Consider the following 18417-nt stretch of genomic DNA (forward strand, 5'->3'; position numbering starts at 1 on the left):
AACCGTGATCATCCAACTGTTTATAGATTAAAAGAAACAAACTTTCTATTTCACCCATTAGTTTTTAGCAGAATCACGAGCATACTAATTTTGCGCAAGAGCGGAAGGAATGAAAATATCAATTTTGCTCAAAAATCAAAACTTTTTTGACAAAAAAATAAGAACCTAAAATATCGAAACTCTAGCAGAGGAAGAGTAGAAGACATTGGAGGAAAAAAATGGAAACCTTAAAGGACTTTGTTTCCCCTTTGTTTACTTTTGTTTATTTTTCTCACGATCACATGTACTGAAACACTCTCTCTCCCTTTCTCTCCCTCTATGTCCTTGGATATACAAATATACACACATTTGTAAAGTAGAATATAATTTTTATTTCTTCGCGTATTTAGATTTTCTTTTCAAAGCATTAAAAGAAAATCTTAATTGGATGGAGAGAGGATGTCAAAACAAAAAAGGGATGGAGAGAGAGTTATGAGCCGAAGAATGGCGAATGATTGAGAGTAAAGCACCAAGTGGGGAAAAAAAATTTCAACTCCATCTAAACTTTTTTTTTTAGTCCGACAATATTGATATCTGTTTAACTATTTTTAAAACTTTACTTATTGGAGTAGTTTTTTAGATTGTTTAAAGATTAAATGTTCATCACAAAAAAAAAACTAGATAATTTAGACTAGAAATAGCTAAAAGAGCTCGCATTTCAAAACTTCAGACTTTTTTTTAGCATTGATTAAACTTTATTCAAAATAACTATTAAAAAGAGTATAATAGCCGGCAGATAAAAGAAATTTCTATGGAGTTGGCTTGCGAAAAGCTTGGTAAATAAGAAATTATTGTTCAAACGATTACGAGAAATTAATGATAAATACAAAGGCCAAGTATGAAGCTCTAGAGAATACCAGGTAAATCAGAGAGATATTGCCGAGATTAGAGGACCTAAAACCATAAACTTGTAAATGAAGATAGACGCGCGAAGAATTAACCCCATGAAAATAAAGATGAAAATCTAAATCCTACACACCTAATCTTCTTTCAAAAAAGATTAAAACTAAAACTCTATATCACAAGAAGTTAACCTTACAAATACAAATCAAAGAAGACCATGGAAGAACAACTATTATATTCAACTAAACTAAATGGTTATGGACGAATACTAATTTCAAAAATTCAAAGACCTAAGGCATGAGAATGATCGAAAACTATTCATATCTAAAACAGATATCAGTAAATAACTACATTTTATTGTAAACAAATAACTCATAAATAATTCATTAATATAAAATCAAAAAATAATTTAGTAGAAAATAATAATTAAAAATTGAAACTGCTTGTTTTATAAAATATTATTATTTTATTCGGAGTAAAAAAATATAAAATATTACATATATAGGATTTGCTACATATTATATAATACTTTCATATTTAAATTTGTTAGTATTACATCGGAGGTTTGCGACAGTAACAAAGATCTTCACTCCAAGTATTAACTACTTCACCTATTAACTTGCAATAGTCAATGCAAGCTTGACGCATATCTTTAGTAAGGGGTAAGCCCACACGTCTTTCGTTAGCACATCCACACTTGTTTTCCACACACTCGAGAATTTCACATTTCATTTTAGTACAATCGGAGACAGTTTTGCAAGACTGTTGTGCCAAAACTTGAGTATCTGTGAGATTTAATATGTTATATGATGATATATAATAATATCGATGATGAAAATGACGATGGTGATGGATATAATCAAATATAACATTTTAAAACATCTTACATGTGAACAATAGTAGAAGACCAATGAATATCAAAGAAGTTTTCTCCATTTTTGTTGAATGAGTTTGTATTTTGTTGATTTTGAGTTGTTTGTGTCACTAAAATTGAGGAACTGGACACTAGTTTATAATTGCAAAAACCAATTAGTTTTCCTTATCACCACCAATATAATCTGCAAATAATTATACTAGTCAATTTTCATTTTTGGTTATGTTTAGTCAAAAACAAAAAATTTGTCAATGTTTTAATTAATAGTCAACTTTGCATTAATTTTTAGTGAATATCATACTTTCTTTGTCCTTTTATAAAACTTATAAATTTTGTTATGGATTTAGGAAAAAAATCTATAACAAAAATATCATACTTAATTTCTATGAAACAAGATTCAATACCTAAATATTTATTATCTTGAAATTGCATAAAATTAAACCTACTGATTAAAGTCCCTAGCTAGCTTGATGGCCTAAGGGTTTTTATTGGGTCAATGTATTTACTGATTATTATTTTTTTCTATTGTTAAACATCAAATGAGGAGGAGCTAAACATCATCCAAATAATAAAGATATGCGGAAAAATGCATCCACAGCATCGTTTAAAGCGTTTCTTGAAATTTCAAAATGCAAAAGCTCGCCGTGGAAAATCTCTGTTTGCATGGATTTTTAATCAGAAAAAGTATCATATTTTTGTTATGTAACAAGATATTACACCTAAATTATATATTTCAAAAGAAGTGTGAAAATACCTACTTAGAAAATTGAAATTTAAAAGTTTGATGACACTGATCTAACATAAATGGTACGTCGACCAATGTAGTGGATGCTTCCAAGGCCATCGGAACGAACTCCGCTCATGTACAGTACAATCAACGCTATCTATGACCATCAGCATCAGCGGCGAGGATTCCGATCCCGTGAAATTGGTAAGTTGCTGATTTTTCCAAACAAAAATCTCACGGGATGGGAGGTTCTTGGTTTTGTAGAAAAAATAATCGAATAAATTCTTTTACTATGCAGTAAACTTGATATCAAGATATGCAAAAATATCACAAATATGGGTAATAATATCACAAATATGTTACGATTTGCCGTATACTTTTACAATATTTTCGTACTTAAATTTATTATTATTAGCCACAGTAACAAAGGTCTTTTGGTCCAAACATAAACTTTTTGTCCTAGTGGGCTAGTGATTTGCAATAGTCAATGCACGCTTGTTGACTCTAACCAGGGGTATAGCCGCATGTCTTTCGTTAGCGCATAAACACTTGTTGTTCACACACTTGAGAATTCAACATTTCGGATCAGAGACATTTTTTGCAACATTGTAATGCCAAAATCTGAATATAACATATATAATCATGATGATCTATAATATGGATGATGAAATAACGATGGCGATAAATGTAACTGAACGTAAGATTTTCAATAGTAGAAATTGATGAATATTAAATAAGCTTTCTCCATGTCTGTTAATTTTGTTTCTTTTTGTGATTTGAATTGTTTGTGTGGCCAAAATTGAGGAATCATAGACTATTTATAGTTGTAAGAAAACAAATTGTTTTTCATATAATCTGCGAACAATGATACTAGTCAACTTTTTATATTGTCATTTTTTTACTAGTCAAGATTTTATCCCTAAAGATTTAAATTTTGAAAGCGTAAAAATTACACCTAATGTGAGGGTCTAACATGATTTAAAAATGGAAAAATTAGAAATATAAGACAAAAAAAACTCATCTATTGTTCCAATAATACTTTCTCACTAAACATTGTCTCATTAGGATTTATGATAATAGAAATCCACTTTTACCCTTAAAATAATGCTGATTAATCTGTTTGTATATATTTTAAAAAAAAAACTTTACTTTGATCAAATAAAAAAACATGTAAACATAATTAAAAGTAAATTCATCCTGATCAATCGTCATTTCCCTAGACGTCCCTTGACGAAGGCTCCTTTCAACTGTCGCCCCTGCCACCATCGCAGGTACTGATCCCGGCGATCAAAATGTTAGTCGGCCCCTTCACGGATAAGGATACAAAACACCATCCCGGTCGTGAAATTGTCAGTTCCAACGAGGTCGAGGTGGATGAGGATGACTCCATGATGATCACGTTGAAATTGATAAAGCGCAAAGAACAAAGAGAAGGTGAAAGAGAGAATATATGCAGGAGAACGATTCGCAAGTTTTGAACCATTTGGTATGAATCTGAAGAAGATGAACAAGACCTAGTTTGTGTTAGAACTTTAGAATCTAAGACATGAAAAAGAAAGCCTTTGTTAGAAGGAAGAAGACGAGAGAGAAAGAGTCGGTGAAAAATTATGTTATTCATCGTTATGGTTAACATTTACAATTGAGTCTCTTATATACAAGAAGACTTTGGTTTACATCAAACCATATTTCGGTTTACATAAACCAGAGATATTAATATCCCCCTCAAAGTGGCGAATATATAGAAAGGAGAGACATCTTGCCCATAAGCTTGTTGAACTGAGCTGGATGAAGCGGTTTAGTGAATGCATCAGCTAACTGCTTATCAGTACGAACATGAAGTGGCTTGATCAGTCCACGTTCAATGCGTTCCCGGATCTGATGACAATCTGATTCCACATGTTTAGTCCGTTCATGATATACTGGATTCGTAGCAATACTCATCGCTGAAGTAGAATCACAGTAGAAAGCAACGGGCTTATGTTGAGGGACTAACAACTCGGTGAGTAAGAAGACTAACCACTGTACCTCTCTGCTAGCAAAGTTCATCGCTCTGTATTCAGATTCTGTGGATGAATGAGACACAGTTGGTTGTTTCTTAGTCTTCCAAGAAATGAGTGAGGTGCCAAGGAACATGCAGTATCCCGAAGTGGAACGTCTTGTGTCAGTACAGGAAGCCCAATCAGCATCAGTGAAAGCTTTAAGAACAAGGTCTGAATCGGCTGAATAGAATAGACCAAGACCAATTGTTCCTTTCAGGTAATGAAGTACCTTAAGAGCAGCTCGGTGATGTGAAGGTTTAGGAGCTGATGTATATTGACAAAGACGGTTCACTGCGTAAGTGATATCCGGTCTTGTAATTGTGAGATACATCAACTTTCCTACCAAACGACGATAAGATTCCGGATTCTCAAGAAGTGGTTCATCACTGTCTAAACAGAGTTTAATATTTGGCTCCATAGGAATAGTAGATGGCTTGCAAGCTAAAAGTCCTGCTTCGTCAATCAATTCCAAGGTATATTTACGTTGAGAGACAGATATACCTGAAGCAGATCTAGCAATCTCCAAGCCGAGAAAATACTTCAAAGGTCCAAGGTTTCTTAACTTGAAAAATGATTGAAGGTCTAGTTTCAGTGTAGACACATCTTCTGTGCTATTACTGGTGATGATAATATCATCGACATATACCAAAACAGCAGTGTATATGCCTGCATTATTTCTCACAAATAATGTGTGATCCGCATGGGATTTCTTGAAACCAAGGTGCAAAAGAGTATTACTGAATTTGAGGAACCACTGTCTTGAAGCCTGTTTCAAGTCGTATAGCGATTTTTGAAGCTTACAGACTGCATTTGGAGGAAGACATTCACCGTGTTTTGGTGTATATCCTGGAGAAAGCTTCATGTATATTTTCTCAGATAGATCACCATTCAGAAAAGCGTTGGAGATGTCTAGTTGATCAAGGCTCCATTTCTTTGCAGCTGCAACTGCTAACAATGTTTTGACTGTCGTCATTTTTGCTACTGGAGAGAAGGTATCTGCAAAATCTACTCCTTCTTCCTGTGTGTAGCCTTTTGCTACAAGGCGAGTTTTGTAGCGCTCTAAGCTTCCATCGGCATGAAGTTTAACTTTATAAACCCACTTACAGCCTATGGCGTGTTTATCAGCTGGCAAAGAGCATATGGTCCAAGTCTGAGATCGTTCCAAGGCTATCAACTCCTCGTTCATCGCTTTGAGCCATTCATCAAATTTCTTGGCCTCTCGGAATGAAGATGGTTCTGAATGAAGAGTCACGGAACATAGATATGCTTTGTAATCCTCTGAGAGTTTATTGTAAGACATATATGCAGCAATAGGATATGGGATATCTGTTTCTGTCATATTGCAGTAGTAGTCGTGTAGATATGCAGGAATCTTTGTTGATCGTTTGTTGGTATTTGGAAGGTCTGAAGGAGCAACTTCATCTGTCCCTGATGAAGAAGAGTGAACGCTGTCGCCTATAGGATGGAGGTTAAAGCTCCCCGTACGCTAAGAACATTCACCCTTTTCATAGGTAGACGATGTTGCAGATGTATCAATGTCAAAACAGTCGGGATTGGTGTTGAAGGATTCCTTTGCGAATGGGAAAATATCTTCATGAAAGACTACATTCCTTGAAATGTGAACTGAATGAGTTTCCAGGTCAAGCAATTTATATCCTTTGTATCCTGCAGGATAACCAAGGAAAACACATGCTTTTGCACGAGGTTGGAATTTGGTTCTGTTCTTTGAAGAGGTGGAACAGTAAGCCAGACAACCAAATACACGCAAACCATTGTAATCAGGACATTTAGAGGTTAAAGTCTGATATGGTGACCTGTTTTTCAGAAGAGGCATCGGAAGTCTGTTGATCAAGAAAACGGCAGTTAGAATACAATCTCTCCAGTAATCTAGTGGCATCTTTGCCTGAAACATGAGGGATCTAGCGACATTAAGAATGTGCTGATGCTTCCTCTCGACAACAGAGTTCTGCTCTGGAGTCTCTGGGCATGAGTGATAAGCTTTGATGCCTTTAGCCTTGAATAGATCAGTAAACTTGAGCTCAGGAGCGTTATCTGATCGTACTGCCTTGACAACCGTGCCATACTGTGTCTCCACCATTTTTAAGTAATCAGGAAATATTGTTAGAACCTCAGACTTCGTTCTTAACATATATACCCAAGTTACTCTGGTGTGATCATCGACAATAGTGAGGAAGTACCTGTATCCTTCAACAGTAGACACAGAAAAAGGTCCCCATATGTCAATATGAATCAGATCAAAAGCATTATCACATAAGTTGTTTAAAGAGTTATATGATCAATGCTTTTGTTTGGCAAGAGGGCAAATAGAACAATGAAATGGGTCTTTATTTCTTTGTTTTATTTTGAGTACATCTGCAAGTAAATCTACTTTAGATACAGATGGATGCCCTAGTCTATTATGCCATAATACTGAATCAATAACAAGGTTTGTATTGTAGAATCCTTGTGATGGAATGTGTTCATCAATGCGATCACTGTCCAGAACATATAGGTGTGAAACCTGTTCACCCTGACCAATCGTCAAGCCCTTGATATGATCCTGTATCAGACAAGTAGATTCATCAAGTATTACTCTGCATTTTAAATCTCTTGTTAGCTGACTTACGCTTAGGAGATTTTAGTCTAAAATCAGGTATATACAGGACGTTATTCAGCACTAATGATGGATTCAGTTGAATCTGTCCAATACCAACAATTTTGATGTCTAAACCCGTAGGTAAAGTCACCGAGTTATTGACAGAGGTATTCATGCTTACGAATAGATTCTTGTCATGTGAAACATGGTGTGTTGCACCACTGTCTACAATCCATGATCTAGATGATAAAGCATTTCCTGTAGCTCTTAAAATTCCAACAAAATGAAGAGTTTTTGAGGATATAGCCATACCAGGAAGAACTGTTATCATACCACCAGTTGTTGAAGAAGCGGTGGGATCATTTGATGAGGGTAGGTGAGAGTTGAAGTAAGCAATGAGCTCCTGAATCTGGTCCTTCGAGAGTGTGTTAATCAGAGTCTCTATATTGTTGTTGCCATCAAGTTTAGTGTTGGCGAGAGTAAGGTTGGCAACAACAGGTTTGGATGATTCAGGTTTCTTCTCTGTTGCGTTTTGTTTGCCTTGTGTTTGAAGCCAGGTGGATATCCGTGTACCTTGTAACACTTGTCAATAGTGTGACCATTATAACCACAATGACTGCATACAGGTCGGGGTTTTTGACCAGTGTATGTTGAATGTGTGGCATTAACAGATGCTTGTTCCGGAACTGAAACATTGAATGTTGAAGCATTCTGAATAGTATGAATGTTCCTTTGGTTGAAGTCTTGATCGAGAAGATTGTAAACTTCTGCAAGATCAGGTACATTCTTCTTCATTATTATCTGGCTTCGAGCATGAGCATATGATTCATTCAAGCCAGCCAGAAACTTGATGATCTTCGTGTGTTCTGCCTTTGTTGCTGTGGCTTTACAACAGTTACAGGTTCTGCAAGTTTTTACACATTCTGCTCCATCAAGATCGTCCCAAAGTGTCTTCAATTTGGTGTAGTATGTAGAAAGATCTGTGGAACCTTGCTGGAGAGACCAGATTTGTTGTGTAATTTGATACGATCTTGGTAGATTTGTGATATGAAATCTAGTTGTCAAATCTTTCCATATTTCAGAAGCATCATGGAAACGGAGGATACTACCATAGATCTGTTTCGATACCGAGTTCAATATCCAGGATTTCACCATACTGTTGCATCTAGACCAGATACGATAATGAGGATGAGATTCCGGTGGACGAGGAAATGAACCATCAACGAACGCAAGTTTATTCTTAGCATCAAGAGCAATCGTCATAGCTTGGTTCCATGTATTGAAATTGGTTCCATCAAGTACCTCAGGTATGATCGATGCACCGGAATTATCACTACTGGTCAAGAAATATGGTGAATATTGAATACCGTCGAAGTCAAAGTTCATTTGCGAAGAAGATTGATGAACGGTGCTCGGATCTACAAAGGACGGCGTCGCAATAGTCGCCGGTGGTGGACTTGTTGAGATTATCACCGGAACAGGTGGTTCAGGTTCAGAATTGGTTGGAGTTCTCCGTTTAGCTGCAGATTTGTTCGGATTTGATGTCGAAGCTGTTCTGCGAGCTACGCGTCGAGTAGATCGGCGAAGAGTAACCATTTTCGAAGAAATCAGGTGGAATAACCCGAAGTGGAGCTTGAAATCGGTGGAATAACCGAAAAAAACTCAGAAAGGATCTATCGGAGGAATTTCCGAAGGATCTAGGTCAAGAAAACGTGAAAAAGAAGATCGGATCGTGTTGAAATTTGGATTTCAACGCTCTGATACCATGTTAGAGGGAAGAAGACGAGAGAGAAAGAGTCGGTGAAAAATTCTGTTATTCATCGTTATGGTCAACGTTTACAATTGAGTCTCTTATATACAAGAAGACTTCGGTTTACATCAAACCATATTTCGGTTTACATAAACCAGAGATATTAATAGCCTTCTCGTCAACAAGTACGTAGCTTCCATATGTGAAAATGAAGAAGTTGATTTTGTCTATATAATAAAGTCAGTAGAAGATGTGTTTGTAAAAACTTGATTCTATAACTTGATTAAATAGATTGATTGATTTTCAGAAATATGAAGGTTACAAAGGATAACAACAACTTACATTATCCAGTCGTCTCTGAGATCTGAATGAGCCGATTAACTTAAGTGCTTAAAGTAACAAAAGAAAGTACGCCTTTTACTGATAACCAAAATGCTTGAAGTAACAAATGGCTCCACTCATGAAAATGCAAAAACCGCAGCAGGAAATGTTAATGTTAGATATGAGGAACTACCAGCAATATATATTATCAATCAAGGAGGCTTTTAATGTTAAAAACTGCCATCCAAACAGAAAAGGCTAAAAGAATGGGATGTAGAGCTATGATTTCAATCTGGTCAGTGTGACAGGATATTATAGGGAGAGGTTCAAATCGGTGGTCAAGAACACTTTTACTTGAAACCTCATGGTAGTTTGGTTTGGACAATTGACGAAGGCAACGAAGTTCATATAATTTCATCTTCAAGGAATCATATTAAGGTTTACTATCGTAAGGATAAAGAGAGTATAGCTAATGCAGAGCAAACAAGGAATGAATTGATGTGGAACGGAGAAGAAAGATGAAAACCATGAAAGAAACGCAATTTAAAAAAAAAAAAACCATTTTCAGTTTTCGCAACTAACCTTCAGATTTTCTTAATTATTTAGGCAGAAGAAAGATTCTAAAGTCCGTAGAACAAAAAAAGAACTCTGGAATTTCTATTCTACAAAATGTAAAATTAAGAGTAAGAGCTAGAATATGTATTCAAAACTTGGTAGAATATAAACAAATTTAAGAAAACGTATTCTAACACTTGGTAGTCTATTGAACAAATGGTAGAATATATATTCTAAGTTTGGTAGATCATAGATCAAATAGCAGAACAAATAATCTACCAAAATCGTAGAATTAGAATACAAATTCTAGATTTCGTAGAACAATTAATAACATATTTTTTAAATCTTGATTTTCCAAAATTGAGTTTTCAATAAATATTTCTTTCTCATTTTGTATTTTTCGAAATTTTTTTAAGATTTAAAAAAAATATTTCTAAATCTATTATATTTGATTAAGGGTAATTTATTCAAAAAATGACAAATGTCAAGTAAGTATTATTAGGACAATATATGGGTTTTTTTGTCCTATATTTCCAATTCTCCCTTTAAAAATTCATTACATTGTGTGTTTATGCAAACAATTTTACTATTTGATTTTTTCTAATTGCACGCAATCAATTTCAAAAAATATCTCTCTCTATCTACATCTTTACGGGTTTATTATCTTACCAGTTCACCATTACCACATTTTCTCCATCAAAATCAGTAGGTTTTTTCTTCCTTTGTGAAATATCTGATACTTACTTATTCGTCTGTGTTTAATCGTTTGTGCTTATTTGTCTGTGCTAAGATTGTATAAATTTCAAAAGAAATTCAATTTAGTATTGCAATCTTTTTATTTACGTTGGTTCATAAACTTGTATTTGGTATACATCAAATAAGAAAACAACTAGATTTTAACCCCGTGCGTCCGCACGAGAATATTTTATTTTTTATTTCTATTATAAGTTGCATTTATTTTTTTTTGTTTAGATATAATTTGTTTTTGTTATTTATTTTTTTAAATCAAAAAATTGTTATCATATTTTAATTTTAAACAGTAAAATTTGTATATTAGTAGAATAAGAGTATGCGTTAATTAAATATACATTGATCTAATGTTAATTATAAACTTTGTTATTATGTGAATTTAGATTTACACATAAAAAATCTATATATCTATGAATTTGCTAATCCATTCGTTTAGTTGTCTTAAATCATTTTTAATACCTTACATGTTTTGACAAACTAACCCGTATAAGACTATAATTATAATTGTATAACCCTATAAATATTTACTAATATGGAATATTTGGACCAATTAATTTTGAAAAAATATAATAAGATATTTATTTACTATTTGTGCTATTAAAAAAAAAAATATATATATATATAAACTGGCTAACCTGTTAGTTTAATTGTCTCAAATCATCTTAATATCTTACATGTTTTAATAAATTAACTCATAGACCTTAAATATATTTATATATATATATATATAACTCTAATCGATCATATTATTGTATAATATAAATATTTATTAATCTCAAATATTTGATATTTTAGACCAATTGATTATGATAAAATACGATAAAATATTTATTTATTATGCATTTTTATAAAAATATTATTTAAATTTAAAATTTTAAATTAAATCTCTCATGTATTTAAGAAATTTTAAAGTATTAAAATTATTATCTAAATTTTCGTAATAAAATTCAATTATAATTTTTTTTGATTTTTTTGAATTTAAGTTAAATTGAATGCAAATTTTTGTAACTAAATTTAATTAAATTTCTAATAATTTGAAATTTAAATTAAAGATGACCTAGATTTTAAGAAATCTAAAAATATCTAAATTAATAACCAATTTTCGGAAATTAAATATAAAAATAAAATAAAATATTATAAAAAACTTTAGAAGTGATGCACTAAATGTGCTTCTGTTTTAATAGAATAGATAAAATAATTTAAATTAATATCACTTTTTAGAATTTAATTACAAAAATAGTTTGAATTTTAAATTAAATATGACCTATATTTAAGGAAATCTTTAGTTATCTAAATTCATATCTAATTTTCGGATTTTTTTATATAAAAAATAAAATATATTTTTAAATAATATTACAATAATTTAGGATAATTTTAAAACTGTTTCTCAAAATATTTTTAAAAAAATTTTGGGAGTGTTTGGAAGCAAGTACTAAATGTGCTTCTGTTTTAATATAATAGATTGATTTATTAATAAAATTTTGTTTGATCTATGTTAAATATGCTATTTGGTTCGATATATATTTTCTGTTTAGATTTTTCTTTCCCAAAAAATAGGTATTGTGAAAGTCCTCAAGTACTAAAACCTTTACAAGTAAGTTATTTTGAGCTCGATGCATTTTTCCTCAAAAGTAGAGTAAATAGATCGATTAAAGAGATTTTGAGGGATAAAATGGATAAGAAGGTAGAATAATGAGATCGTTTTCTTGTAAATTTGTTGTGAAAACTTAGAAACTTTATTAATCACTGGAATGTATATATAGAGTACATAGGGAATCTAGGTTAAGTACAATGCCCTGATGGGCCTAATGGGCCGGTATAAGAGTCCATATATGATATGTGTTACAACACTCCCCCTTGGACGAGTGAACCGGGCCAGCTACTCAATCGGGATCTCGATAATGCGCTGGGGAATGTTGCCTCATTAAAACCTTACCAGGAAAAACCCAGTGGGACAAAACCATGGTGAAGGAAAAAGAGTACAACACGCATTACTCCCCCTGATTGTAGCATCACTGCAGATCTCTAAGTCTATACATTCCTATCTGTTTGACGAGCTTCCGGTGTGTTGAAGTAGGCAATGATTTGGTGAAGAGGTCAGCTGAATTCTCACTGGATCGGACCTGCTGAACGCTGAGAGTGCCGTCCTTCTGCCAGTCTGAGGTTGAGAAGAACTTCGGTAGAATGTGCTTCGTCCGATCTCCTTTGATATATCCTTCCTTGAGCTGAGCTATGCATGCCGCGTTGTCTTCATACATCACCGTGGGCTGTGTGTCTTCGTCCATACCACAATCTCTGCGGATGTGCTGAGTCATGGAGCGCAGCCAGACGCATTCCCTACTAGCCTCATGAATGGCTAGGATTTCAGCATGGTTTGATGAAGTGGCAGTGAGTGTCTGCTTCATTGATCTCCAAGAGATGGCTGTTCCTCCATGCGTAAAAACGTAGCCAGTTTGAGACTTGGCAGTGTGCGGATCTGATAGATATCCTGCATCGGCGAAGCCGACTAACCCATCTTTATTTTGGTTAGTATAGAAGAGTCCTAAGTCTTGAGTACCTCGAAGGTATCTTAGGAGATGTTTTATACCGTTCCAGTGCCTCTGAGTTGGAGATGAACTATATCGAGCGAGGAGGTTCACGGCGAAACATATGTCTGGTCTAGTGTGACTAGCCAGGTACATTAACGCTCCTACAGCACTGAGGTATGGCTTTTCAGGACCAAGGATTTCTTCATCATCCTTTTTGGGACCAAGAGGGTCATCACTTAAGCTTCTAACTACCATTGGGCTGGTCAATGGGTGAGCTTGGTCCATATTAAATCGCTTGAGTACCTTTTCGATATAAACCGATTGATGCACAGGGATTCCTCCTTTGATGTACTCAAGTTGTAATCCCAAACAGTACTTTGTTTTGCCTAGGTCTTTCATTTCGAATTCTGCTTTTAAGCAGTCGACTGTTTGGGAGATCTCACCAGATGTTCCGAGGATGTTTAGATAATCCACGTATACTGCTATGATTACAAATCCTTTGTTTGAGTACTTCTTGATGAAGATGCATGGACTGATGGGGTCATTTTTGTAGCCTTCTTTGATGAGGTAATCGCTGAGGCGGTTGTACCACATACGCCCACTTTGTTTCAGTCCATACAAGGATTTGTTCAGCCTGATGCAGTATTGATCTCGAGATGCATTTTTGTCTTTTAGTTCAATGCCATCTGGGAGTCTCATATATATTTCGTTGTCTAGGGGCCCATAGAGATATGCGGTTACAACATCCATTAACCGCAGATCAAAATTTTCTCTTATGGTCAGACTTATGAGGAATCGGAATGTTGTTGCATCCACCACTGGAGAATAAGTCTCCTCATAATCGATTCCGGGTCTCTGTGAGAATCCTTGTGCTACAAGCCGTGCTTTGTATCGAACGACTTCACCGAGTTCGTTCCTTTTGCGCACAAAGACCCATTTGTGGCCCACTGGCTTGATGTGTGATGGGGTCCGGATGATCGAACCGAACACGTTTCTGAGTTTGAGACTCTTTAACTCCACGTTTATGGCTTCTTTCCATTTTAGCCAATCTGTTCGATGTGTACACTGTGTTATTGACGTGGGTTCTAGATCCTCTTGCGTGAGCGCAACATCAAGTGCTACTTTGTATGCAAAGAGTGCATTTAAGTCGACTTCTTTTCGATTCCATTGTATTCCGGACATATTGTAATTGATGGAGATCTCATTGTTATCTTCTGAACCTGGAGATTCGGCGTCCCGAACTTCCATTGAGGGTTCATTAGATTGAGTCTCAGCCGCGGCTATGTCTGATATTGCAGGAATCCCGGTTTCGGTTATTGCACCTTTCTTTGATTTCCGGGGATTCTTATCTTTGGAACCGAGAGGTCTGCCCCGTTTGAGACGTGGTGCAGACTCTGTAGCAACTTGGGTCTGTCCCGTTGGGACAGCTATTCGTACTGGTGCATTACAAGCTGGGATGTACGATTTGGTTACTTTGGTCGGGTCAGCAAAGGAATCTGGCAATTGATTAGCTAGCTTTTGATAATGAATAATCTTTTGGATCTCTGAATCACATTCTAGAGTCCGAGGATCTTGTCAATTTAATGATGTTTGATTCCATGAAAGATCTTTGACCAGCTTGTTTGTCTCACCACCTAAAGAGGGATATACTGATTCATCGAATTGGCAATCCGCATATCTGGCCTTGAAGAGATCTCCAGTGGTTGGCTCGAGATATCTTATGATGGTGGGAGAGTCAAAACCAACATATATTCCCATCCTTCTTTGAGGTCCCATTTTGGTTCGATGTGGTGGAGCAATGGGTACATATACTGAACACCCAAATGTTTTGAGATGGGAGATGTATGGCTCATGACCCGAGAGTAGTTGGGATGGGGAATATTTGTGTTCACTAGATGGCCGGATGCGTATGAGTTCAGCAGCATGTAATACTGCATGTCCCCATGCTGAGGCCGGGAGCTTTGATCTCATGAGTAATGGTCGAGCTATCCATTGAATGCGTTTAATGAATGATTCAGCCAATCCATTTTGAGTATGGACATGTGCTACAGGATGTTCCACGGTTACCCCCATGGCCATACAGTAGTCATTAAACGCTTGTGAGGTAAATTCACCAGCATTGTCAAGGCGGATAGTCTTTAGTGGGAAGTCAGGGAAATGGGCCCGCAATTTTATGATTTGGGCCAAAAACCTAGCGAAGGCTTGGTTCCGAGAGGACAAGAGACAAACATATGACCAACGGGTCGATGCGTCTATAAGGACCATGAAGTACCGGAATGGTCCGGAAGATGGATGTATAGGTCCACAGATATCGTCCTGGATTCTTTCTAGGAAATGAAGTGTTTGTTTAGAGATTTTAACTGGTGAAGGCCGAGTGATCAATTTGCCTTGAGAACAAGCTGTGCACATGAGGTGTTGAGGATAAGCTCGGTTTTCTTTGAGGGTATGCCCTTGAGAGTTTTGAATTAGTTTACGCATCATATTTGCACCGGGATGACCGAGCCGGTCGTGCCAAATAGTATAATCAGTAAACCAGGCTTTGAGAGTGGTATTAGCTTCAATCATACTGACTTTAGCATGGTAAAGTCCAGTAGAGAGCGCGGGTATGGTTTCGAGGATTTGTTTATGGCCGTCTACGGTTTTAGTGACTAGGAGGGATTCTTTGTTCCCTTGACCTTGGGTTTCTATGTGGAAACCATTCTGTCTTATATCCTTGAAGCTCAGAAGATTTCTCTTCGAACTAGGAGAATATAGAGCATCTGGTATTTCAAGTTGTGTGCCATTTGATAGCAACACATAGGCATGGCCATATCCTTCGATAAGGTTTGAGGGGCCCGCAATGGTGCTAATATTTGCGGTTTGATAGGTTAGGTTTATGAAGTAACTTTTGTTTCTTAAGATAGTGTGGCTGGATCCACTATCTACGACTATGGTTTCCATTTGCTGGTGTGCTTTTCCACCTTTGGATTTCTGACAGGCTAATGAAACTGGGAGCTAATAGACCTCAGTTAGCCGCTACAAATTCCAAGGATTGATCACCAAAACTGGAGAAGCTGCTGGTTGAAGAAGGAAAAAACTCGGATCTGGTTTTTTTTTTTTTCGGTTGATCGTCGTGTACTGTAAGTGTGCGTGAGGGCGCGTCCGACGTTGGATCGACAAACGGTTTTCACCAGTAGATTCGTCTCGTCGAGGGCTTCGATTTGATATGTAGATCGTCTTCTGGTTCCTCACGGTTTGGAAGATATGCGTCTTTTAAGTTTCGACTTGCTTTTAGGGTTTTGGTGGTGGCCGGATTTATTAGGGTTTTTCGCTCAGAGAGTCTTATCGTGCTGATAACGTGTTGTGAAAACTTAGAAACTTTATTAATCACTGGAATGTATATATAGAGTACATAGGGAATCTAGGTTAAGTACAATACCCTGATGGGCCTAATGAGCCGGTATAAGAGTCCATATATGATATGTGTTACAACAGAGATCGTTTTCTTGTAAATTTGTTTTCTGAAAAAAATATGACAATGACAAAAAAAATGGAAGTCTATTGGGCTACCGGATGATTTGAACTTTTTTTTTCATATTTCCTTCAATAGTATTATAGGCCCGGAAAAATTAGTATTGGGCTAGAAACTAAGCCCATTTTGTGTGTATTGAGAAACCCTAGTAACGCCTATAAAAACGCATTCTAGGGTTTGGTCTGCTGTTTACGGAGTCGGACGCAGTTTGAGATCTTAGGAAGCAGCAAAAATGGCGGTCCCGTTGCTTACCAAGAAGGTCGTGAAGAAGAGGTCTGCCAGGTTCATCAGACCCCAGAGCGACCGCAGGATCACGGTGAAGGTAACCACGTTTTTTCATTCTATTTCACAAAAATGTGTACTTGTTCTTTTAGCTTTTCGATGTATCAATCTCTGGGTTTTGCTCTGAGCTTTAGAAACGGAAGGGTCTGATTATAATTTTGTCGCAAATTCTTAAAGTTTGTATCTATTGGATGCAATATAGTTTCACTTAAGCATCTGATTCCAGTCTTTTATTTATGAAGATTTCTCGATGAAAATGATGATTTTAAGTTACTCCCTCGTCAACATTCACTGGATTCTAGAATTGTTGAAGTTTGGTTAATAATCTTAGCATTTAATTCAGTCTCTCAAGTCTCATTTATGAAGATTTTCCATGAAATTTATGGTTTAAGTAAACCCTTAGTGCTCTCATCAACAACGTTCACTGTTTTTCACAGTCGTTTGAGTTTGATTACAGTTTTAGTTATTGATACAGCCTCGTGGTTCCAGTCATGAAGTTTTTCCAATGAAATGACGATTGAAGTTCATCCTTCATTTGTGTCATAATCACATTTCATTATCTCGCAAAATAGTTCAAGCATGATTCTTGTTCTCAGTCTCTGAATTTTAATAAACTTTCATATTCCATAGCTTTCTTGATATGTTTCTCTGTCTTTGGGTTTGTTCTCGTCCATTTACTCATTGTGATTCCTTTCCTTTTTGCAGGAGAGCTGGAGGAGGCCAAAGGGTATTGACTCTAGGGTCAGGAGAAAGTTCAAAGGTGTCACTTTGATGCCCAATGTTGGTTACGGATCTGACAAGAAGACACGTCACTATCTTCCCAATGGATTCAAGAAATTCGTTGTTCACAACACAAGTGAGCTCGAGCTATTGATGATGCACAACAGGACCTACTGCGCAGAGATTGCCCACAACGTCTCCACCAGGAAGAGGAAGGCCATTGTCGAGAGAGCTTCTCAGCTAGACATTGTTGTTAGCAACAGGCATGCTAGGCTCCGTAGCCAAGAAGACGAGTGAAGAAACAAGCCACTTTGAGATATTTAGTTGTTTCTGTCTCGTTGCATTTCCTTTTTTTGTTATCAGACGATTTTGATTACCTTGTTGTGTTTGGAGTGAACAAACAAGAGTTTTGGTTCTTAGTATGAAACATCTTCAATTAAAATACCATTTTGTTAACTGTTTCCAGATTCGTAGTTCTGTTAAAGAGGTATTATTATGGTTATTCTCGTGCGATTAAGAGAGTTTAAAATAGAGGATCTTGCAAGATAGCTTTCTGAAAGCTTTTCTCAGAGGCAATCGTACGTTTGGAAGAGGTTATACGCTGTATTCGCAATCTTTCCCGCACGAGGATCTTGGAAGAAAGAGCCAGAGAAACTCTGTGCTATAGACCGGGAGATCGAAGATTGCAAAAAGAGAGCTCAGGAAGATTGGTTTGACGATCACAGAGGTGAAGCAGCTCCATTTCAATACCAAACGTTCCTTGAGCAGTGATGAGCCAGTCTGGAGGAAGCATGCTTCGGATTATGGAACTCTCTGTTTCAATCAGGAAGGAAGAGGAAAGCAAGCGACTTTGATTGTCCAGAATCATCATCAGATAGTGAA

General features: G+C 36.1%; 1 protein-coding gene and 1 non-coding gene across 2 annotated transcripts; both read left to right on the forward strand.

The window, feature by feature from the left end:
• Positions 1–1724: 1724 nt before the first annotated feature.
• LOC112082602 lies at positions 1725–1812 on the forward strand. The gene has a single exon (XR_002897268.1). It is a non-coding gene; the product is annotated as a small nucleolar RNA R20 (small nucleolar RNA).
• Positions 1813–16720: 14908 nt separating this feature from the next.
• Positions 16721–17996, forward strand: LOC18030983 (60S ribosomal protein L32-1). Its single transcript, XM_006414085.2, has 2 exons — positions 16721–16855; positions 17521–17996. The coding sequence occupies exons 1-2, from the start codon at positions 16766–16768 to the stop codon at positions 17830–17832; spliced, it is 402 nt and encodes a 133-aa protein (XP_006414148.1). The 5' UTR covers positions 16721–16765; the 3' UTR covers positions 17833–17996.
• The last annotated feature ends 421 nt before the right edge of the window (positions 17997–18417 follow it).

Source organism: Eutrema salsugineum, unplaced genomic scaffold (assembly GCF_000478725.1).
Source record: "Eutrema salsugineum unplaced genomic scaffold, Eutsalg1_0 scaffold_1, whole genome shotgun sequence".
Taxonomy (NCBI): domain Eukaryota; kingdom Viridiplantae; phylum Streptophyta; class Magnoliopsida; order Brassicales; family Brassicaceae; genus Eutrema; species Eutrema salsugineum.

Excerpts from the sequence above, each read along its gene's own strand:
- LOC18030983 (XM_006414085.2), top strand. The coding sequence starts at position 16,766 with ATGGCGGTCCCGTTGCTTACCAAGAAGGTCGTGAAGAAGAGGTCTGCC. Across the intron at positions 16,856-17,520 it reads ACCGCAGGATCACGGTGAAG|GAGAGCTGGAGGAGGCCAAA; the intron begins GTAACCACGTTT and ends TCCTTTTTGCAG.